Here is a 24574-nt window from a genome sequence, read left to right on the forward strand (position 1 = left end):
TGTCCCAGAGGTTTTGTTGTGTTGTATTGTCCTTTTCATTTAATTCCAGTAGTTCTTTTATTTCTTTCTTAATTTCTCTTTTGACCCATTCATCATTCAGGAGTGTGTTGTTTAATCTTCATGTGTTCATGTGGTGATTAGGGCTTCTTCCAGTGTTGACTGTAAGCTTTATTGCATTGTGGTCTGATAGAACACATGGAATTATTTCAATCTTTTTGTATTTGCTGAGCTTTGTTTTGTGCCCCAGTATATGGTCGATTTTGGAGAAGGTTCCTTGTGGTGCTGAGTAGAAAGTATGTCCTTTGGTGCTTGCTTAAAATACTCGGTAGATGTCTGTTAATATACCTTATATATAGCTTATAGGTAATTTCTAATTATTGCAGAAAGAACATTGTTTTTACAACTGTATAAAATTTCATTGGAAGAGTGAAATATTGTTTAACCGATTCCTTACTGGTTACCTCTTCAGAGGGGTGAATATCAGAGTAGCAAAAGGCCCCATAAAAAAAGAAGAAAGAATACATGAAGTCATCAGTAAAAAGTGATGGGGAGATATGGGAGGAGTTAGAGGGGAGGGAGTGGGCATGGATTTGGTCAAAATACCTTATATGCTTATATGCCTGTATGAAATTCTCAATAAATGATTAAAAAATAGTCATCAGCAATCAAATAAAAAAATAGTAAAGAATGAGATGCAGAAAGGGAGACAAAGTGGAAAAGGGAAAGAAACAAGGTTAAATAAGAGAAAAAAAAAAGTGTTTGAGGCCAGCCTGGTCTACACAGTGAGTTCCAGGCCAGCTGCAGCTACAGGGAGACCCTGTCTCAAAAACACCAAAAAAAAAAAGAAAGAAGGAAGAAAGGAATGGAACAAGAGATAAGAAATCAAGTTACAATATTACAATATAAGGAAAATCAAAGATAGGAAAAGAAATTTTTTTACATAACATAAATAATGAAAATAAACCAAAACCAATAGTAAAATGTGTAGTGACAAGCTGCTTTGGTTGCAGGACACAGAGAGATCCAGCTGAGCTGAGGTAGATTCTTCCTACCTACTGGCTAGTCCTCATAATGCTAGAGGGTGCTATTTTGGCTGCTGGAGAATTATCAACAATCTGACCCAGCTATAGACCCTGCATGCTACTCTGTGGACCTGCCAGGGAAGATGTGCCCTCTGTTATAGTAAGTGGGAAGTCTGTAATGGGCTAACCAATGCTTTCTGGTTGGATTTGAGGCCTGTTTCATGGGCAGGACTTCATGTCTCATACTGTAAACCAGGTCAAATGCCTATGGCTGGAGAGGTCTTAGGCCTCAGTGGGGAGGTTGCTGTTCTTTGGCTAAATGTTCATGATGGCCCCATCAATATGCCTTCTCAATAACTATGTTTATATCCATAAAATAGTACTGCTGCTTACTTAGGTCAGAGAAGCTTCTTTTTTCAGTGGGCGGTGGTAACTGCAGAGAATCATGGTGGTCAGAGTGCTGAGAATAAATGACTTTTGAATGCTTAGCCATAAATCTGGATATAGATGTCACCTTCCCTCTGAAGGCTCAAGGAACATCATGGAAGAGGGGACAGTAAGATTGTAAGAGCCGGAGGACAGACTGGAGTGCTGTGGAGCACTGTCCTCCAGGCATGGCACTGCTGTTGCACTCTTGAACACATAACAGCTGTGATTATCTGCATAAGATCTTCAAAATATTGGGCCCATCAACAGCCTGTCATGGAGGGAGAGGGGTTCATGATGTCCATCTCTCCCTGAGGATCCATATGCAGTTAATAGTTGCTGGAGGATGGAGAGACATCTTCTTGAATTGTGTAGCCACTAATAATTTGTCCATGCTTCTGTAAATAACCCCCTACCATGAGCCTGTAAGCAACAGGATCTTATGAAACTCATGAAACTCTTGGTGTTACAACAAAACAAAACAAAACAAAACAAAACAGTAAAGAACAGAACAACCAAAAACATGAAATAGAAGAGGATTATCTGGGAAGAAGATCAGTGGGAGAGGATAAGAGAGGGGTGAATATGATCAAAATGCATTATATGTATGTATGAAGATGTCACAGTGAAGCCCACTATTATATATAATTAATACATGCTAATACAAATTTTTGAAAAGATATAGTGAAAACTGAAATATGTGGGAAAAATCAGAGAAACTTGTTTCTGGCTCTTGTAACGTTGGAATCCACAGCTGAGTGAAGCCATCATGTAGGTCTGTATCAGACCTACAGCAACTTCAGGAGCCTCCCTTCTTTGCATACTGGTAGCTGCTGGTGGCCTGCAGATTCCTTGAAAACTGTGAGTACCAATTTGCTCCAGAAGCCCCCCAGCTTGCTGCCCCAGGGGTAGCAAACATCCAGGCTGAAAGGTTCCACATGCATAGGCTCAGAGCTCTCGTCTCTGATAATTCAGAGATGATAATTCAGACTTCCTTTGCTGCCAAGAAGGAAAGTCCAGTGACTACCATACTTTCCACATCTTGAGCTCTCTGCTGCCTACATTTCTCAGAGGGTCCATATCCAACTCTTCATCGATTCCTGAACACCGCTTATGGCCAGTCTCCCCAGCAGACATTACAACAGGGTATCCTCAGCCTCCTTGACTTGTGATTGCTTATTATATTCAGGTCCCCAGGGTAACTCAGTTTCCTAGGACTCTTCCAAAGTTGTGCCTGGATACTGTATATAAGATATGGGAATTGATGAAGTAGATTTCTTCTCTAATGTTGGCTTGCTGGCTGGAGGACTCACAGACCAAATGGCTGCACTGATTTGAGACTTTCGAGAACCATGGTCCCTCCTGAGGCTGGGACTGACAGCGTGTTGTCACCAGAGGCTGCCTGGCTTGCCTTGTGTTTATGGCTTCTATTTCACCTTCCCTGAAGAGCCAGGGTGGACGGTATTGTTGTCGGCTATGTCCTGCTTTCCTCTGCACTGCCTTTGCTTCTCAGTGAGTTTATCTGTTCTGTCACAGTGAGTCCCAGGGATCCTTCTCTCTCTTTCCTTGGACTGTAGTTTTTCTCCTTCGTTATCCTGACTTTTCTCATTCATAGAGTCACGTAGAAGAAAGTCTAGTTTACCACTTATATGGAACCCAAGTTTCCTTCTACCTGTAAATATCCTGAACTTCTGTGTTTAAAAAGCTCTCCTACTGTATTTGTGGCTTCCAGAGACTCAGAAATTGTACAGAGCTGATGAGCTTTCTCTAGAAACTTATCTTGAATTTCAAGACAATAAATAACAGATGCCAGATATTCTCTTGACTCTGTTCACAGGAGTGGTATAGAGAGAAGTCACCAAGGATGGAAAGAAGAAAATTAGTTAGATGACATTTTTTTCTTCAACGGAACATTAATATTTTCTTTTAGCATCATATATTCCTGTGAGGAACACATTATCATCATTATTACAGAGAAGAATCTGAAGCTCAGAGAGGGTAACTGAGTTGTCTAAGCAGACAGCTTAGTTGAGTTTGGAGGCAACCCCAAATCTGTCTGACTTTAAAACTCATTGCTTTTCCATGCTTGGCAAGGTCCTGTAACAGGAAGCTAGATATGAACCTTGTATCCTATTGATGGCTTTCTATGGGTGTGAATGTGTGGGCAGTTTACTTCAGATGAGCTGACTTCAGAAAGCCTGGGTTGCTGTCTGTGTTGTTTGACTCTTTCCCCAGCTCTTCTTTGACTTACTTAATTTAGTGTGTGTGTGTGTGTGTGTGTGTGTGTGTGTGTGTCTGTGTCTGTGTCTGTGTCTGTATGTGTGCACATGTGGCGATCAGAGGACAACTTGCAGGAGTCAGTTCTCTCCTTCCACCATATTGGTCCCAGGGATTGAAATCAGGTTGTCAGGCTTGGCAGCAAGTGCCTTTACCCACTGAACCATCTTGCTGGCCTGCAATCGTGATCTTGTAATATTGTGGGAATAGCTCAGTCTCCTAAGTCCCCTTTTGAAAAGAGAAATGAACAAATGGATAAAAATTGTAATTCCCATGCAGTTAACATATATCTGAGTTTTATTTGACTTTATCAAATAGTTTTTCATTTCCTTTCATTTTAGAGACATGTTTCAAAATCAGTACAGAAAATAGAATATTTTCTCCTAATGCTATTATTTTATGTAAGATATAGTTGTTAAAATGAAGAAATTAACAGTACATTGCTAATTGGCTATACTATACTACACTACACTGTACTAAGCTATACTAAATTTATACTAAGCTTATTCAAATTTTACCAATTTTTAAATTTAAATTTAATTTTTTTTGTGTATGTATGAGTATATTTCCTGCATGTGTGTAAGTGCACCTATGTCATGCAATGCCAGCGGAGATCAGAAGAAGGTGTCGAATCCCCTGGAACTGGAGTTACAGAGGATTGATAGCCACCATGTGGGTGTAGAAAGTCAACCTTGGGTCCTCTGCAAGAGCAGCCAGTGTGCTTAACAGCTGAGCCATCTCTCTCTCCAGCCCCCACATTTTACCAATTTTTGATGAAAATCTTTTTTTTCTTCCAAAGTACAACCACTGCATTTAATTTTCACTCCTCCTTAGTCTTTTGTAGTCTGTGACAATTTCTTAGCCTTTGCTTATGTCCCAGGGTCTTTGCAGGTTAGAAGATGACTGTTCAGGTACTTTGTAGAAAGTCCCTCCATTTGGTGTCGGATGCTTTTTCTCTTATTCGTATGGAGGTGGTAAGAATTTGGGGAATCACACCTTCCACAAAGGTGACATTTTCTGTGTTCCTAGTGATGGAGACCTTGATCGTTTGAATAAAATAGGCTCTCCCAGGTTTCTCCTTTGTTAAGTTGCCATTTCTTTCGCGTTATGAGAGTTTTGGCCAGCCCAAACTTAGCCAGAAAGAAGTTACGCTCTGCCTCCAAACGTTTCTTGCCTTCTATCCTCATCTCTGTACTTCATACCCGTGGGAGCAGACAAAATGGCTCCTGTTTTCCTCTTCTGTAAGGTCCACACAACTGATGTGCTTATTCACTTTCTCTGTCCCTGAGCACTGCTGCTCAGGCACATCCACACCCTGTTCTACAAAGTCTATAGTCTTGGCTGTACCCAGAGCCTGCACAGTGTGGTTCAGTATGTCCCAAATGCTTGACTTCTCATACTATGAAAAGTCAGTGATACTGACCAGTGAGCAAGAGCGTTCCTTCCTAAGGTGATGAGGAAAAAGCTGAAAACACTCTGAATTTATCATGTCCCCTGATGGATGCTCACTAACAGTGGGCTTAACCTGCTCTGTTTCTGACTGTCTGGACGAATACAACTTATTTAGAGAACCACGTCACTCAAGTTAGCAGCTGCCACAATGGGACAACAGGAAAAAGGCTGCTTTAATACACAGGGATATGAAATGCCAAGAGAGACCTTTGTGCATTGGATGGAACAGGGGGTGGAATTGTGCTGAATCTGACAGTGGAAGTAGGACGTTCTCTAGGTGAAAGTATTTAATTTTTGGAGAACTGCAATTGCCCTTTTTCCTGTTTGTATTCGTTTCCTATGTAAAAGAAACTGCCCTGTAGGATGAAGTCCCACTTTGCCCCTCCGAGGGTCTCTTCTGATGTCTACAATCAACTTGACCTTTCATCAGCTTTTTCCCTTGGTTTGGGAACTATGAGACTATCTGAGAGTTTAGATAAATGGAGTGTGTTGATGTGAATAAAAAGACTTTGGTAAAAGAGTGAGAACTACGGTAGAGACAGTCAGGTGTGTCAAGAAGAAAATCCAGTTGTTCTTGTAAACTAGAAAGATTGAGGCTGTATGTAACTCACCTTTTGGGAAGGCTCTTGGTTTGGGAGCAAATATGCCAAGCAATTCTGTGCGAAATGAAGTAGCAGCCTGTGATTCGCAGGTTCTTGCCTGGTCTGGTTCCTAGAACTTACTCGGCAGTAGTATTTATGCTGGCTCAGGCTTAGCTTTGCTTGTTTTCCCATTGTGCCCTGTCCTGCTTTCTGTGTCATTGTAAGTGAGCCATTGTGTGATCCCTATCTACATGATTAAGCTTGAACATGTTAAAACTATGAATTCCTTCACATTGTCACAAGAATGTGAGCTCCATGAGAGCTAAGAGTTTGTTTGCTTTGTGCGATATTTGAGAGCCTAGAACAGGAGGTTGGCATATTTGATCGTTTACTAGGTGTGATAGGTCAAATAATAGATAACTGTTCTATGTTTTCTTCCTATATGTTTCTTTATAGCTATTGCTCCTTAGATTCTCTAAGTCCGGGGTATCAAGTTTGTGAAGTTAGAGTGGGTAGAAGTGGGGATTCAGGAGACTGCACCAGGGTGTCTAGACTTTGGTACCTTCCTATGGATGGTCAGTCTGGCACCATATCTGACACCATAGCTCAAGACCTGTTTTTACACCTTGACCAGCTCCAGGTAGAAGCAGGTGAAGCTCCGCCTGCTACTTTCAAAAACAATTCTGCCCTAACTGTGCTATCTGTGCCAGAAGTGGGGTTCCCTAGGGAGCTGGTAGGATCTGAGAGGTGAAATGTTCTACCACACCAGGAAACCTGCTGGGAGGAAGGAAGAGATATGCTCCCCAGACAAGCTAACTGCTGCGTTAGGACTGCTGGTATAGATTGTAACATTGGTATTACTCATCAGTCTAGTAGGAAAGACTCCTTGGGGAATTTGGAAGAGTCAGCCAAGAAAATATAAAGGATCTGTACATCCTCGTTGCCTTGGGTGTGATGACTGGCGCCTTATCCATTGTGTCTGGAAGAATTCTCACACTTTCAGCTTTAGGAATTTAAGAACAGTTGGTATTACCTCTTCTTTGGATGTGTAGCAGAATCAGCAGTGAAGTCATACAGACCCCGTACTTTGTTGTTGGCAGACTTTTTATTACTGTTCCAATTTCATTACTTGTTCATTTAGGTCTTTTCTCCTCCCATGGTTCCATTTTGTTGGGTTACATGACTAGAAACTCCTCATTTCCTACATGTTTTCCAGTTGTTTGTGTGTTGTTACTTCTCTTTGCTTATGAAAACCCCAGAATTCAAACATTTGTTTAATTGTGTCCTTTAGATCTGCTTCAGTTTTTCTTTTTTCTGACTGAGTGATTCTAAAAGGCCCCTCTTGAAGTTCAGAAATTCTTCCTCCTGCTTGGTCTAGTCTGTTGTTGAGGTTCTTTGGTTCTTTTTATGACCTCTCTTTGTTGAATTTCATAGTATCGTGGATTATTTTCTATTTCTGTATGTTTTTCTGTACTCTCTTATAGTTCACGGAATTTCCTTAGAAGCACTGTGAATACCCACTTTCAGGCATTCCATAACCTTTTTTTTTTTTCTTTCTGTCTGTTCCTGGGATGTTTCCCTGTTGGTGCCATGTGGCCTTTCTCTCTCATACTTCCTGTGCCCTGTCTTAGTTTTCTCACTGTCAAGACAGAACATCTGACAGAAGCAACTTACAAGGAGGAAGGATTTACTTACGCCTGCAGTTTCAGAGATTTCAGCACAGGATTTCTTGCCTCATGCAGTTGGGCAGAAAATCTTGGTGGGGGAAACATACGGCAGAGGCCATTTTTCACCTCTTTGTGGTTGTAAAGCAAAGTGAATAAAAATAGGAAGGGCCCGGGACAAGATCCAGCCCCGACAATATGCTACCTGTGGCCCGAGTCTTTCACCAAAGCCAATTTTCTTCCTCTTACAACCTTCAAATAGTACCATACATTGTGAATCCATCAGGGGATCCATAGGTCAGAGCTTTCACAGTCTAATCATGGTTGGAAATGCCACCACAAAGGTCAGCTTCAGTGATCTCATAGACATTTCTCAGTCCAATTCAAGTTGACCATCAAACTCAACCACCACATGTCCCCTATATTGATATTTGTGCATCTGGATGGTCAGTTGTCCCTACTGAATCTATTAAATGACTTTCTCTGTAGTATGGTTGGACGTGATCTCAAAATGACATCACTTAGTAATAGCCTGGATGGATTATTCCTCAATAATTCTCTAGGAATTGAGCCTAGGAGGGTGGTAAGATTCTCATTTCTTCTTTGATTTTGAAGAAAAATGAGATAGTAGCCCAAACTTTAGGTGTCCAATGTTATCAATATAGACTGCTGGGGGCCTTCTGTTTTTTTCCCTATTCAGGAGGACCATCCCAGGTTCAAAGTGGTTTAGATGTGGGAAGCTGATACAACATATTTCCCCCCTTCTTTATCAGACCATCCAGAGTCTCCATATTGTGCAGTCTCTCTACTTATAGATGCTGTACCCAGCAGTCCTCCCAGATGTCTTGACTGACTAGCAGCTGTTTCTTCTTTGTTCATTTTATTTATTTTTTTGTGGTGGTGTAAGTGAGGGGGAATGATCAATGCATCTGGTCAGCTATCTTGTTGGGCTTATCTTCCTGATGGCCTGCTGTAGAGACATCTCGGGAGTCTGAAGAAGCACACAGTTGTGAGAAGTGTGTTCCAGGCAACGTTAGATTGCAGCAAATTTCCTTCTGTCATCTCCAAAGGCTCTTCTTGGAGGTCACCAGCACCTTCACCTCTGCATCGTCATTGGCTACAGACTTACTTTCCATCCCACCCCAACTACCATGGAGACTTGCAACAGTCAAAGGTTTCTGTGGAAGATGGCATGTCCTTGATGATGCTGAGGCCATGGCATGGGGGACAGATCCAGTCAGTATATTCGACAGTACAGTTCACTGAAGTTTTCAGTGAGATATCTTTTTTAGCTCTCTATTCTCATTTCTTCTTTGATTTTGAAGAGAAACGAGACAGTAGCATGATAAATAGGATGCTCTTCTAAATAGCTGCTGCTCTCTAAACAATGCAAAATGCACCATTTCTGTTGTAGGAGTCAAAATTTGTTTTTATTGTATTTTACATAGACAATATCACATTGTCTGAATTTCTGCAAATAAGATCCTCAGTACGTTGACTGTATCTCCTTGTTCAGAAGAGGTAGAATACAGGAATGACTGCTAAAGTATTTTACAATACATGAAAAAAAAATAAACCAGTACACTAATTGGTAGATAGCTTCTAAGTAAACATTTTTTCTTAGTAAAATTAATGAAATGGCTATCTCAGTTTTCTATGTAGTTTGGCCTTTCAACGTCAGTATTAAAGTAACTTGTCAGAACTCTGTCTTTCTGAAGACTTTTCTTTTTTCTTCCCTTTCCCTTTCCTTCCCTTCCCTTCATTTTGGCTAGACCTGGCCTCCTGGAGGCATGCTAGTTGGTAACTATGATTTGTGGAAAGTTCCACTGTCTAAGCCAGGGTGGGCAAGGTGGGGGAAAGGAGCACCTAGACCTTTGAAAGCTAACCCAAGGAACATTGCTTTAGAAGGATCGAAGCTTCGTCTGGGTTTTGTAGGTAGTAGAAGATGGCCTGTTCCTCCCTGCTCTGCAGCCTGCTGGGTCTTGGAGCTGTGTGAGGATACAGAATTCATGCTCCCTGGAAGCAGGGACTGTGTCCATTACACCGAGCACACTATAACTTGGCACATAGTAAGCACTCTCTAAATCTTTTTGAAGGAATGAGAATTTCACCCAACTGCCCCACTATGTTTTTATCAGAGCAACTGATGCTCAGAGCTGCCAGTGACCTGCCCACAGCTTCCTAAAGAGTCCAAAGTAGCACTGAAGGCAGATTCCAGGGCTTCCTGGTACGGCCCTCTTCCCTCCACACATATATACTGTTTCCTAGCAAACTAGCCTGGCCTTTCTACTTTTTTTCTAAGCCATTTTTCCCCCCGTACGTTTCTTCATGTCATTTTCAGCTTGGTTTGAACACTGTATTAGCTTTCTCTTTGCCATAAAGTGACATAAACCTATCAGTTTATGAAAATATTCATTTATTATGTCAGCCACTGGCTACTCAGAATCTAGAGATCTCTAGTTTTCTGCCATGGACCTTCTCACAACAAGGTAGCTAACTTCCTCGTGGTCAGCAAGAAGGACTTCTTCAAGAAAGAGGAAGAAAGAGACAGAAAGACTTATTTCCTGCTTCAGAGCTCTGAGTTGAATAACCGAGGCCCACAAAGGACAGCAAACCTAACTCAAAATTGGCTAACCTGGGACTTTAATTATATCTACAAACAAGCCTTTACTTTTGCCTAATTATAGAAACAGCATCCTGTCTTATCCTGTCCTATCCATGCTCAAGGATTGTTCGCCGTGGGGACACCAGGAGGTGAGACTCTTACAGTCTTAGAATTCAGCTTACCTCAAATATACTTGTATTATATGCCAAGGAAAGTTGGAACCTGAAGGGCAACAAATTTTCCATTTATTAATAATTATGCTAGTTTGGTTTTCAGTTCCTTGAACTCATTTCCTCTTTATGAAGTATACATGAATTACATACTAAGGTAAGTATTTGCAGACAATTGGCCATAAAGGACAGATAGATAGCTTCAAAGACCGTGATTGACAATGGAGCCTCTGCTTGGCCTATTTAAAAAAAAATTGTTTGCCATTTAAATGTTTTGCTGTTTCCCTCTACCAAATGTTTCCTATTTCCTTCTTTGATAATGAAATAAAAAATAAATTGTAGTTATTTGCATTTACTTTTTATTTTTTGGTCTTTTTGAGACAGGGTCTCCTGTAGCCCCTGCTGTCCTAGAACTCACTATGTAGACCAGGCTGGCCTTGAACTCACAGAGATCCACCTGCCTCTGCCTCCCAAGTGCTGCGACCACAGGCATGTGCCACCACATTTGTTAAAGCAAAGTTGGGCCTGCAGGATATCATGTGAAGAATAGAGGTTGGGTGTGGAGTGGGGAGTGCTGCATAACCTCATGACGTATGGAACCTGAAGGTCAGACTCAGAGAAGTAAAGAGCAAAATGGTGGTTGTTAGATGGGAAAGTGAGGAAAATAGAGAGGCACTTACCAAAGACTATAAAGATTCAGATAAGCAGGGTGAATAGTGACTATAATAAATACTCTCTTACACACTTGAAATTTGCTAAGAGAATAAATCTTACTGTTATTAGTATGAGAGAGTGAGAGTGACAGAAAGAGAGAGAACTATGTGAAGTGAGGACTATGTTAACTTACTTGATCTTGGTAATCATTTCATAATGTCCACATCAATCAAAGTGTCACATTGTAAATACAGTTTTTATTTGCCAATTATATGTCAACAAAAGTAGACTAAAATCTTATTCATTCTCATCTACCTTTGGGATTTGATTTTCTTATTTTTCTGTAAATTATTTAGCTGATAACAGGTATGAGGCTGCTTTGTGTTTTGGGAAGAATACAAATGTGGAGGCAAATCTGTGCTCTTGAATTGGTTCCTATGTAATTAAATCCTTTAGAGTTTGCATTTTCAGAGCTGCAGCTGAGTATTGCATGTGTGTGGAAATAGCCTTCCTTTCAACAGTGCTAAGCTTTGATGTGGAATCAACCTAGAGCACATATTTGAAATAACATATTTGAAATTTGTAACATGACCAAACATAACTCAAATAGTATTGAAAGGCAGGAAATGAACAGTGTCTTTCTCATTATGCTCATCATTATTAGTTCCATTACTTAGAATGAACATTTTTATGCATTTAGTTTTTCTAGTGGTTACTTTTACTACTTAGATCATAAGAGTTCACACATTACTTGGCTAATCACAGACTTACATTCTTCCTAAAACATAAAGCAACCTCATACCTGTCATAAGCTAAATCATTGAGCAATAGCTTTTGGTTTTTTTTTATTTTGTTATTGTTTTTTAATTTTTTATATGTATGAGTGTATTGCCTGCATGTATGTAAGTACACCCGTGTCATGCAATGCCTGTGGAGGACAGAAGAGGGCATCAGATCTTTGGAGCTGAAGTTATGGATGCTTGTTAGCTGCCTGTGGGTGCTGGGGTTTGAACCCCGATCTTCTTCAAGAGCAGCCAGTGCTCTTAGCTACTGAGCCATCTTTCCAGCCCCAGCTTTTGAATCCTATTATCAAGATTTGGGTATTATCTCACTTCACCCTAAATCCATACCTTTCTGCTAAATTTGGTTAGGTGCATTTTAGTATAGAATTGAATGAGCAATCATTCCTTATATTCTGGCAAAAGAATCTGATCTGGCATCATTCTTTTCATGGCTTAAGAACTACAGTGAGGAATGGCTCAGTGAGTAAGAGAGCACATACTGACCTTGAAGAAGACCTGAGTTCAGTTCCTGGCACCACATCGGGCAATTCACAACAGCCTGTAACTTCAGTTCCAGGGGTTTCTGGATAGCTCTGGGTTTTGTGTGCACTGGCACTCATGTACGCGCGCATATGCACGCAAACACATACACACACACACACACACAAACACACACACAATAAATCTAGCACTTTCAGAACTTCAAGTTTCACACTAAGGTCTTTGTACAGGGTGATATATATGAGTTTAATTTCATTCTTCTACATGTGAAGATCTACTTTTACCAATGCCTTTTGTTGAAGATTCTTTTCTCCAGTGTGTATTTTTGGCATCCTTGTCACATATGAGATGGCTATAATTTATGTGCACTCATGTTTGGGTCTTCAATGCTATCCATTGGTCTACGTATCTGTTTTTGTACCAGTACCATGCTGTTTTGGTTACTATAGCTCTGTAATATATCTTATATCTGGTATGCTAATCCCTCCCTCTTTTTTTCTCAGGATTGCTTTGGCTATCCAAGGTCTTTTGTAATTCCATAGGAACTGTAGGATCTCATGGAAATTTTGAGTGGAGATTGCATTGAATTCATCAATTGTTTCTGATAGAATGTTCATTTTCACAATACTAATTGTACCAATCCATTAACATAGGAGGTCTTTTCATCTTCTAATGCCTGCCTCAGTTTCTTTCTTCAGAGATTTAAAGTTATCATTGTAGTGATCTTTCTCCTCCTTGGTTAGATTTATTCCTAGATATTTTATTTTATTGCTGAGGCTGTTGTGAATGGGAGTGTTTCCATGATCTCTTCCTCTACCTACTTGTTTTTGGTATAAAGGATATTGATTTTTGTAAGTTGATTTTTCTATACTACCACTAAACTGAAAGCATTGATCATTGTTAGAAGTTGAATTTTGGGGACCTTTAGAGTATGAGGTCATATCATCTGTAAAATGGGTACTGTGATCTCTTCTCTTCCTACTTGTATCCCTTTAGTTTTCTTTTCTTGACTTACTGTTCTAGCTAGGACTTCATGCGCTATATTGAAAATGAGTGGGGGTAGTGGACAGCCCTGTCTTATTCCTAATTTGAATGAGATTGCTCTGAGTTTTTCTTCATTTAGGATGCTGTTGGCTGTGGGTTTGTCATATCACTGTTATTAGGTTGAGGTGTGACCACTTCTGTCTTACTCTCTCTAGGACTTTTTAAAAAGTTATGGATAAATTTGTTTGGCAGAGAAAATGTCAAGACAGCTTACAGGCTGTGGCTTTTCAGGCTGCTCTACAGGGAGAGACCAGCAGGTGGAGCGGGATGTAAACATGAGGCATGGAATGTGTGATGGACTTAAAATCACAGGCAAGAAAAGAGCAGTAATTGTTAGAGAAAATTAGCGTCCTTGAAAAGAAATGTAGTGCTGTACATTAGGCCGATGGGACAGTGCCCAGAGAGCAAGCCCCTCATCAAAAGCTCCAATTTGTGAAAATGAAAATTCATTTGAAAGGACAGAGCCTAAACTAAACATGCTGCCATATAGGTTCCCTCTGAAAACAGCTGCATAGGGAAGTGTTTTCTTAGGTGCAGCCACCAGCATGCACAGAGGGTGTTACAGCTCTGGCACAGGTGGGGCCAGACTACATTCAGGTTGGCCACAGAACTTGCCAGTATCCTATACATGGTGCTGCTTTTGTAGGCATGCAATACAAGAATTATGGGGTCAGGAAGGCTTGCATCAAGGCCAAACATTGTCAGGGTCAGGTTCCCTGTGAGGAGCGAGTACCCAAGAAACCATTTTATGAAGCTGTGAAAGTAAAGCCTAACTTTCAGAGAAGACCTCAAGATTCCAGGACTGCTTGATATCTGCCAAAGCAAGCTGTATGCATGTAGTGGACAGTGTGTGCTGACAGTAGTAGGGTTGGAGGGGAGAGGATGCCCAAAGCCAGTGAAGCCCAGATGATTCCATCATGAGCCTCAGATGCTTGACATGGAGATGTGTGATTTGATCTTTGCCCCCCCACCCCCAGACCCTGTTCCTCCTTTTTTAGGAATGGGAATGTTTGCTCTGTGCCATTGTGTATTGGAACTTGTCCTAGTTAGTTTTCTATTTCTGTGACAAAACACTGTGACTAAAACCAACTTAGGGAGGAAAAGGTTTATCTCATCTTACTCTTCCAACTGACAGTCCATCACTGAGGGAAGCCATGGCAGGAACTCAAGGCAGGGTAGGAACCTGGAGGCAGGAACTGAAACAGAGACCATGGAGGAATACTGCATATTGGCTTGCTCCTCTGGCCTGTGCCCAGCTTGCTTTCTTATACAACTGAGGACTATCTGTCCAAGGATGACCCCACCCACGGTGGCCGGGCCCTCCCCCGTCACTCAGCAATCAAGAAAATGCCTCATAGACATGCTCACAGATCAGTTCAGTAGAAGAAAGTACCCAGTTGAGGTTCCCTCTTCCCAATTGTGTCAGATTGACAACTGAAGTCAACCATAACATGCCACACTTTGTTAACGTTGACACATAAACATCATTTTAAGCTATAGCCTTTCCTTTCTTGTTTATCCCCAAGAGCTCATGTTAACTCACAGTGGAAGGTATAGTACAACTTTAAAAGTTCTAGACTTTAAAAAAATTCAAACACTTTACAAGTTCAAAGTCTTTTTAAAGAGTCTCTTAACTGTCGACTTCTGTAAAACCCCAAACAAGTTATATGATGTCTTATTTCAAGACGGCAGAGCCAGGGCACACTTAAGCAAAACCAAAGTTCAGCAGCATGGCTCAGTGTCTGACATCTGGGATTCACTCATGATCTACTCCAAAGGGCTTGAGTAGTGCTCTTTCTCTGGCTCTGCCATCCACAGCACATACAGCTTGTCTTGTAGGCCCAGGCTGACTCCACACCACAATTGCCACTGTCTTTGGTGATCATCTTAGAGTCTTGGTAACTCCAATATTCTGGGGTCTCCACTGTAACTGAGTCTGCACCTTGACCAATGGTCTCTTCTGGCCTCATATGGTACAATGCTTAGCTTCTTTCTCTGAACCCTTAAATTCTTCTAAAAGTAGTATCATGTGGGAGATTCTTACATATTACCAAGTTGAGCTTCCAGTCCAAGATGCAGCCTTGGCCCCCTCTGGACCACGGTTTCTGTGTGCTGACCCTGAGCTTATACTTTGCAGAATATTTGACCTCAGTGATGCTGGCCTCTTGTTAATCCCAGCTGATCTTTCAATCCCAGCTGATCAGTCTCTATTCCCCCAGTAAAGCACAAAAGGTTTTAATTCCATAGATTCTTAATTCAAAATGTATCACACAAATGGCACAGATAGATTATCTGCATGACTCTCAAACTTGCCTCTGAAACTTCACAAGCCAGGCCTCCATTTTATGCATCACTCCAAGCTCCCACAGAACTACTCACTAAGTTCCAAGTACTCAGTGGCTTTTCTAATCTGAAGTTCCAAATGCTTCCACAGTCTTTCCCCAAATAACATGGTCAAGTCCTTCACAGCAATACCCCATGTTCCTGGTACCAACTCTGTCTTAGGTAGCTTTCTATTTCTGTGATAAAACATTCTGACCAAATACAACTTGGAGAGGAAAGGGTTGGTTTGGCTTTCATGTCTGATCACAGTTCATCATTAAGGGAAGTTGGGGAAGGAGCTGAAGCAGAGACCATGGAGGAATGCTGCTTACTGGCTTGCTCCTCTGGCATGTGCTCAGCCTGCTTTTTTAATACAATTCAAGGACCATCTGCTCAGGAGTGGCTATATGCAAAGAGGGTGGGCCCTCCGCCCTTCACCATATCACTCAACAATCAAGAAAATGCCTCACAGACATGCCTACAGGCTGATTGGTAGAGGAAATTGACTTCAGGTGTGTCAAGTTGAGGACTGAAGTCAGTCATAATAGAAGTATATAACTTGCAGTTTTTATTTTTGTTATAATTAAGATATTTTCTGAGTCTCAGAAGAAGCTATGCATTTATACTTTTGAACACTGTTGGGACTATTAAGACTTTGGAGACATCAACAGGTGGACTACATACATTTTACATTATGAGATGAACATGAGACTTTAGGGGTCAGAGTGGAGCATGACAATTTTAAAATGATATATTTGGGTTTTGAGTAGACAAGGGACGACTTGTAATGGTTAATCTTTATTACTAGCTTGGTAGAATTTACAGTTAACCTAGAACACAAACTTCTGGGTGAGAGTATTTTCAGAAAGGCTTACTCAAGGTGAGAAGACTTCTCCTGGGTGTCAGTGGTACTGCTCCATGGGCTGTGGTTCTGGGCTGTATGAAAAGGAGAAGGCTAGTGGAACTCCAGCATTCATTTTGTGCTTCCCAACTGGGGATCAGCAGCCTCATACTCCTGCACAATGCTATGCCCTCTGTGATGGACCATGAACCATGAGCCAAATAAATCTGTCCTTTCTTGTTTTTTCTTAGGCATTTTTGTCACAGCAACAAAAACCTACCTAATACAACAGCTTTACATAAACTGAGATGAAATTACACATTTCTAGGAAAATACAATTTACCCAAACTGATTTTGGAAGAAATGGGAATCTATTTACTTAATAAATTTAAGCAGTAGCAGTTAAAATATTTCTATGCATAAAACACATTTAGAAAATTCTATAGATAATTCCATCTGTAAAATATTCTTCTAGGGCTAGACAGATGGCTCAGTGCATAAGGCACTTGCTATACAGGTGTGAGGAGTTCAAATCCCCAGAACTCAGGTCAAAAGTTGTGTGTGGTTGCGTGTGCCTATCACCCTAGCATTGTGGGAGTGGAGGGAAGGGGAGACAGGAGGATCCCTGGGCGTTGCTGGCTACCAGTCTAGTCTAGTTCCAGGTTCAGTGAGAGATCTGTCTTAAAGGAATCAGGCAGAGTGATGGAGCAAGACACCTGGTGTACCCATCGTCCACGTGTGTGCACAGATGCATATACATACATCTACATGTTCCCTATTCCATACAACACCCCTCCCCCAAACAAACAACAAAAACAAACAAACAAACAAACAAACACCCTTTCAGAGAGTAGACTGAGGGGTGGTGGCATTTGAGAGCACTGGCTGCTGCTCTCACAGGGAACCCAGGTTCAGTTCCCAGCACCCAGATGGCAGCTAACAACTATCTGTAACTCCAGTTGTAAGGGATCCAACACCGTCCTCTGTGGGCACTGCATGATATGGATGTACTTACATACATGTAGGCAAAACTCTCATACACATAAAACAAAAATTAATTATTTAAAAAATGCAAAAGAAGAATAAAGGAAAATAGTCCTCCAGCTTCACTGAGGCCAATACAATCTCGATGCCAAAATAGAAATAAAGAGATGAAAATTCAGGCCCATTTAACATGTAATTATAGAAGTAAAATACTGAGGATATGAATGATCAAGCTGTTAAAACACAGAATGCAAAAGGCCAGGCGCGGTGGCCCAGTCCTTTAATCTCAGCCCTGGGGAGGTAGAAGCAGGCAGAGATCAAGGCTAGCCTGAAATACATATCAAGTTCCAAGTTAGCTGGGGCTACAGGGAGACCCTGTGTAAAAAACAAACAAACAAACAAAAAACAAAAACAAAAATGAAATACAACATACAAATGAAAACCAAAGATGTTGCAAGAAAAGGAAACTACAGATAGCAATACCTCCTGTAAATACAGATATGAAACATACTGGGAAACTGAATTCAGAAATATGTAAAAAGGGTTATATACCACAGTGATGTTTTTCTCAGGGGTAATAGGCTGTTTCAACATCTGAAAGTCAGTCAATGTAGTTATGCCCTATACCCTAAGAGAATCTAGGGTAAACAACCATATGATCATTTCAATAGATGGGAAAAGTATTTGACGAGTTAGCATTCTTTTATGATTACGAACACTCAACAAACTCAGGATACGATGAAACTTCAACTCAATGCCTTCCTAAAATGCACAGAATGGTGAGGTGTCAAGACTTGAGATCATTACCTTATTCCTGATCTTGGGGAAGAGATAATCTAATGTCTCACCTTTCTGGCCTGGATGATGAGGCCAGAAAAAAGATATAAAGGGCTCTTAGATTAGAAAAGAAGAAGTAAAATTCTGTTAATTTGAAAATGATCAGATTTTTATATAAAAGCCTATTGAAAATCATATCACCATTAGAAATAATAATTTCAGCAGTGAGTCAGGATGTATGTCATAGGGCAGGCAATCTAATGATCTGCTTTTATACAAAATAGTCCTATGGGATTGTACCATTGTACCATAGGAATTAGGTACCATTAAGCACAATCTAGGATTTGGCAATAAGATCAACAATAAATCAAAACTAAATTGACAGGTTGAGCCATAATAACTGTTAGGTTGAGCTTAAGTTGTAAGCTTTTATTGTGGGCTCTGTATAAGTGAACCAGCCTCTAGTTCTGGATTTCTTATATCTTAGTCTTTCTCTAAGCTCTTATCCATGTTTATACAGACCTCCTTTGACATAAGCATTAAAACCACTCTATTATAGAGAAAATCCCGCTTGACCTCCTAAAGACCACCAGTGTAAGTCAACAGGTGGGAAGAGAAGTGGCCTAGCTGAAGACATGGTAAGGAATTGAGAGGAGTGAGTGTTCCTTTAATGTCATACACTTACAAACCCCAAAGACCCCATCCCTCAAGGCTCACAGACCCAGCTGTAACCTACCAATCTCTGAGTTCTTTCTACCTAGAAAGCATAACTTTCTAGCTCCCTATCTCAGTCGCTGGCAACTGCCAAGACCTTAAGCCTGTTTGTCCTGCCCCTCAGGCATAGTTTCCCTTTTTCTTTGAATTAAATAAACTGTCATTCGTCTGTGATAAATCACCGTCCCCTGCAGCAATGCCAGAGATTCCTTTGTAGCATCTATGCTAAAAGCACAGGGTTTAGAATCTGATGTTTCACATTCTGTTCCAGGCTCTGAGTTGAGTAATATTCTAGCCTCAGATTTTCTTTTATAGAGGACAAAAGATACCTTCAAAGGTTTATTATGAACATTACACACGACAGTCAGCATAACATAGCACAATGGAGTAGCTACTTATTTAAAAAAATTTATTATTTTTATTTTATGTGTATGCGTGTATTGCCTGCTTGTAGGTAAGTACACCCGTGTCATGCAATGCCCATGGAGGACAGAAGAGGCTGTCGGATCCCCTGGAACTGGAGTTATGGACAGTTGTTAGCTGCCACGTGGGTGCTGGGATTCAAACCCAGGTCTTCTACAAGAACAACCAGTGTTCTTAACCACTGAGCCATCTCTCCAACTCTAAGAGTAACTACTTATTTACTACTTATTTCTTCATATCATTATAGTATGTGGGCAAGGGCACAAACAAGACATTGGTTGCCAGTGTGCTGCATCCAAAGATTTTTACTTGGAGATTTTGAGTTCAGATAGCGTATGGACTTTAGTAGTCAACTGCAGAGAGAATAGGACGCAGAAGGAAAAGCAGGACATCAGTTTTCCTTGCTAGTGATTGACTCAATCCATGGCACATATGTGTAAAGATTGGTGTAGATGCCGACATCTCCTCCCATGAAGTGTCCAACCTCGATTCCCTGGAGCTTGTTTTTACAGATGACAGTAGCAACAGCCACCTCCTGCCAGAGGTGGGGATTGGGGGGAGAGGGAGAGAGGGAGAGAGAGATTGAATTTTTAGAAGCAATGCAATGCCTATTTCCATCACTTTTCTGAACATCCAGCAATTGTTATTAACAAGAGATTATCATGTACTTTCATGAATACCGATCCTTTGTAAGGAGAGGAGGACCGAAAAAATGAAGATGTCATTGCACTGACCTTATCAAATCCTCAGAAATGATTTGGAAGTTAAAATAAATTGTAATCTGGTTAAGTAGCTTTCTAGACACAGACAAGTAAATGAAATGTGAATGTGAGAAAAGATTACCCCAAATAGTCGGCTGAATACTTTCACAAACTTGACACATAAGGAGTTCCTGTGGCTCCTTCCTTGTTCAGTTTTCTGGCAGTCTTTGTCAGACATCACGGGGGCCTCCAGATTCTGTCTTAAGTCAGGATGCCTGCCTGTGGGAAAACAACACTCCACTCACAATTGCTGTTTATACTTAACCCCAACCCTGTACTTCAGTGGGTATCTTTCTGTACATGCATGAAGAAAATAAAGGGAAAAAAGAGGAAGAAATGAACTTGAGCAGAGTTAGGAGAGTTATTCCTGAAGATTATTCCCATTATACAAATGAAATACTGGACACACACAGTAGTGTTCTCCCATGTGAAATAGTCTTATGTGTCTTTGAAATGCAGACTTGTCTTTCTACTCTGTATCCAGAAGTGACCTGACTTAAGTCCTTTGAGATGTCCTTTACATGTGAAATGAACATGTGACGGAAGTAGGACCACAGCTTCCTTAACGCAAATGTTGTCCCTGGCAATCAGGAATGGTGTAGCCTCTGTGCAGTCAAGTGGCCCATGGGATCCATCTGCCAATGCCCTGCAGAGGTGGTGGAAGATCATTTGACACCAGGAATGGAGAAGCATTGAACTTCTAGGCAGGTCTTTCTAGATCACTCCTGTAGCTTCTCCCTTGGGTCCAGCATTCTCCACTCCCTTTTAATCTCAGAGCTCGCAGAACATGCTTCTCTTTAAGGGTAAAATTAATGACCTTGTTTTCTGTAGAACGTGCACTTACCATTGTTTTCTTGGCTCCAGTCCAAACCTGAGAGCAAACAGACAGTGCCTGGTCGGACACTGGTGCTGGAAACGGGAAGGACCTGGACTTTGTTGTTGAAGGTGGCAGGCTTAGCCAGTTTAATGAGCATGAGGTCATCCTGCGGATTACTGTGGCTATAGTTCCAGTAGCGAACAATCTGGATGGGGTGAACTGTCTGCTCTGTTCCATCTCTGATTCTGCTCTTGAGATTTCCCATCATTACCTTCAGATTTCTGCAAGAAGGGGTTGGGAACAAACTTGTCACTATCATTATCATCGTCATCCCGAGTACTGAATATTGTATGTTGCAATGTGCCAGTTATTGTGGTGAGTGCTGTATTTAGATTTCCTTTTACTCACAATAGGTCTGTGCAGTAGACCTTATGTTTATTCCCATTTTACAAGTGAAGAACTAGACACACATAGTAGGAATTTGCTCATGGTCAAACAGTAATTAGTGGACTCCTTAAGCACTGCTTTTGAATGTAGCATCTTTAAAGCAATGGAGAGGAAAATAGTGCACGTCAAATCTAGTACTCAGCACTCCTCAGGCCTCACCTGTCTAAATGGGCAATTTCTATTTTAGTGGGGACAGGAGAATGAAATGACCAGAGTGTTGGATATGTTTTATTTTCTTCACCAAACCTACTAACAACCCTCTTCTTTCCTTCTTTAAAGATGCAGGAGGTGATATGTGGTTTAAATCAATGAACTTTCTTGTTTTTTGGCTTATAGCCAATAAAAAGTACCAGAAGGTGTTCGGAGGGAAAAGGGTGAGGTTGGAGTATTTATTCTCCCAGCTCTCTCCCTGCAGCCTTGCCACAGACTGGCTAAGACTTTGGATGATAGATTACTGTTCCTATTAGTCTCTTCATGCAGGAGTCTTTCATTCCCTTGAAACCATTCCTTCCCGTTAAGCATAAGGATGATCACTGTGTTTTCGAAACACTGCTGCTGGGGGTCATGAAACTATCACTTTGCAATTAGTTTCTTTTAAAAATATTTTATTATTTTTATTTCATGTATATGAGTGTATTGCCTGCATGTATATGAGTGAACCCATGTTGTTCAATGCTCACAGAGGTCAGAAGAGGGTGTCTGATTCCCCTGGAACTGGAGTTACAGATGGTTATTGCTTGCCATGTGGGTTCTGGGAATTGAATCTGGGTTTTCTGCAAGAGCAGCCAGTGCTCTTAACCCCTGAATCATCTCTCTAGCCCCACAATTAGTTTCTTTTAAAGACTTTCTCAGTAGGGTGGCTCAATACTCACGGTAAGTAGCAGTGAGATGGGGCCAGCACCCAGCTGGGTTTGATGAGGACACCCACACAGGGGTTGAAGTGGGATTTGAGGTATACTAAATAGGGAGCATGATCTTCTTTCTGCACAACTGAGTGAGTAAAGAAAGATGACCCTGAGAAAACAAACAATATTCTTAATATGTAAATGTCAAAATAAATAAAGCAGCAGTAGCTTCCCAGCTAAAAAGGAATATGGATGATTTTAATAGAAGTATCCAATTGGCCAGGAATTATGAGTATATATGGCATTTTTTTCTAATAAAGGTATAAAATTAAAGTGACACACTTTTTTGGTAAAATTTTTATTGAATTCTTGTATATTTCATAACAACATCTTAATCATCTTTATCCCCCTTCCCCATTGGCACCTCCCATAGCTCCCCCACTGGATCTGATGCATTCTGTCATTTGTGTTAAGGCTTGCCAAGTCAAGTTAGTGTCCCCTGATGTTCCTCAGTGCAAGCTCATTCACTGAGGTCTAGTAGCCTATTGAGAGTCATTCCCTTTAAGACAATCAGCTCTTCCTCACCCAGCAGTAGAAAGCTGCCAATATTTCTTCAGCTAAGATTGGGGTCTGCTGCCCATTTTCACAGTGTTTTGCCTGCTTGAATTTGCATGGGTCTTGTGCATGCTGACACCATTGCTATAGATTCATATGTGCAGTGTTCCAGGAGCCTGTAGGATGCTGTTTCCTTCTGTTCATGTACATCCTCTCCTGGCTCTTTCAGTCTTTCCACCCCCCCCCTTTTCCACAATGGTCCCTGAGTCCTGGATGGGTGGAGTTTAGTATAGGAGTCCTGTCCAAGGACCTACACTCTGCAGGCTCTTATTCTCTGTGCTTTGGCCATTTGTTCTTTTGTGTTCATTGTCCTCTGTTGCCTGAGGGGGTTTTGTTGAGAGTTGAGAGATGCGTTTGTATTCTCTCTGCCACTTGTTCCACTATGTTCAATGAGCCTTAGGTGTAGAGGTTATGTTGTAGATATGTAAAGTACTTTATATAATACTTATAATAATCATTTTTGTTAATATTGATACTATTTAATATGAAAAGGGTTTAATGAGACTGACACATTTAGTACTTGTGAATTGATTTTATCTTCTTGGAAAGCAATTTAGAAATAAGTATCAAGCATTATAACTTGGGCTGGGCATGGTAGCACACATCTTTAATTCTAGCACTTGGTAGGTCGAGGCAGAGGCAGGAGGATTTCTGTGAGTTTGAGGCCAGACTGGTCTATGTAGGGCATTCCATGTCAGCCAGGACTACATAGTGAGACCCAGCTTCAAAAAAATTAAAACTTGTTCATAACTTGTGGCCTGATAATTCCAGCCACAAGAATTCAATTTTTCACGTTCCACAAGATGAAACCCATACTTGGCACCATTATCAGGGTCAAGAATCTGTGGCTAGATAGGCTGTAGGGGAGAACCTACTACTGTTATTCTGCCAAATGGACATGGTATTAAACCAGCACCTAATGATTTATTGTTATACCTGTAGATTAGCACATCTCTCAACTGTCAGGGAAGCTTCTTTTCGCCGTAGGTGAAGATTTATACAGAGACCCACAACTGGTCAAGATGCAGAAAATAAGAGACTTTGGAATGTTCATCCCTAAATGGGACACCTATATTATATCCCCTCTTTCCAAGGCTCGGAGATCATTGTGGAAGAGGGGCAGAACGATTCTAAGAGCCAGAAGCAGTGGATGACCACAAGGAAACAGTGTTTTCCCAACATTGTTAACAGGGCAGTTGCACTTTTAAACAGCATGCATAAGACCTGCAAAGACTCAAGCTAGACAAAATCCTAACATGGAGAGTGAAGTTGGGCACAGACTCCCATGCATAGCTGAGGAGCCACTGACAATTGAGAGCTGCTGAGAGAGGGCAAGGCAGTTTTCCTTAAGGGCGGTAACCCCTGGTGGTGTGGTGGACCATACTCTAGTGAATGGCCTCACACCCAAGAGTATATGGGTAACACAAATTGGACTTAATGGGTTAAAAAAAAAATAAGGACACAAAGTTGGGTGGGTAGGGAAGAAGGGTGTGGATTTGGGAAGAATTGGGGGAGGAAGAGGAATATGATCAAAATACATTGCATGAAATTCTCACAGAATTACTTTAAAAAAATGTTTTAAGATCCTGCAGAAACAGTTTTCTCTACCCTCTGCAAAGCTTCCACTTCGAGTAAGATTCTCTCCCAAGCAACAAGACACTTCCTGCTTCAACCCTTTTAATAACCACTGCTTTTGAGGCCCTGCACCAAAGCTGTCTCAGACAACAACAGTCATGACTCAACCTGGCTTTGTGTGCCTTGCGTATGAAGTGGCAGCTGACATGAATGGATGCTATTTGTGCAGTACAGCTGTCCCAATGAGAATGCTCTACAAAACCCAATATGGCATT

At 41.1% G+C, this 24574-nt stretch overlaps 1 protein-coding gene across 1 annotated transcript in view; it reads right to left on the reverse strand.

The window, feature by feature from the left end:
* Nucleotides 1-19607: 19607 nt before the first annotated feature.
* The window catches only part of Prss37 (serine protease 37), a 5917-nt gene continuing 950 nt past the window's right edge, over nucleotides 19608-24574 (reverse strand). The window contains exons 2-5 of the mRNA XM_008823536.1: nucleotides 22137-22278; nucleotides 20845-21098; nucleotides 20083-20219; nucleotides 19608-19774 (exon numbers count right to left, since the gene is read on the reverse strand). Coding sequence (XP_008821758.1) covers nucleotides 19631-19774; nucleotides 20083-20219; nucleotides 20845-21098; nucleotides 22137-22278 — 677 coding nt within the window. The 3' untranslated portion in view covers nucleotides 19608-19630. The remainder of the gene's footprint in view (nucleotides 19775-20082; nucleotides 20220-20844; nucleotides 21099-22136; nucleotides 22279-24574) is intronic.

The sequence above is a fragment of the Nannospalax galili genome, unplaced genomic scaffold (genome assembly GCF_000622305.1).
Source record: "Nannospalax galili isolate Female #2095 unplaced genomic scaffold, S.galili_v1.0 scaffold307, whole genome shotgun sequence".
Lineage (NCBI taxonomy): Eukaryota > Metazoa > Chordata > Mammalia > Rodentia > Spalacidae > Nannospalax > Nannospalax galili.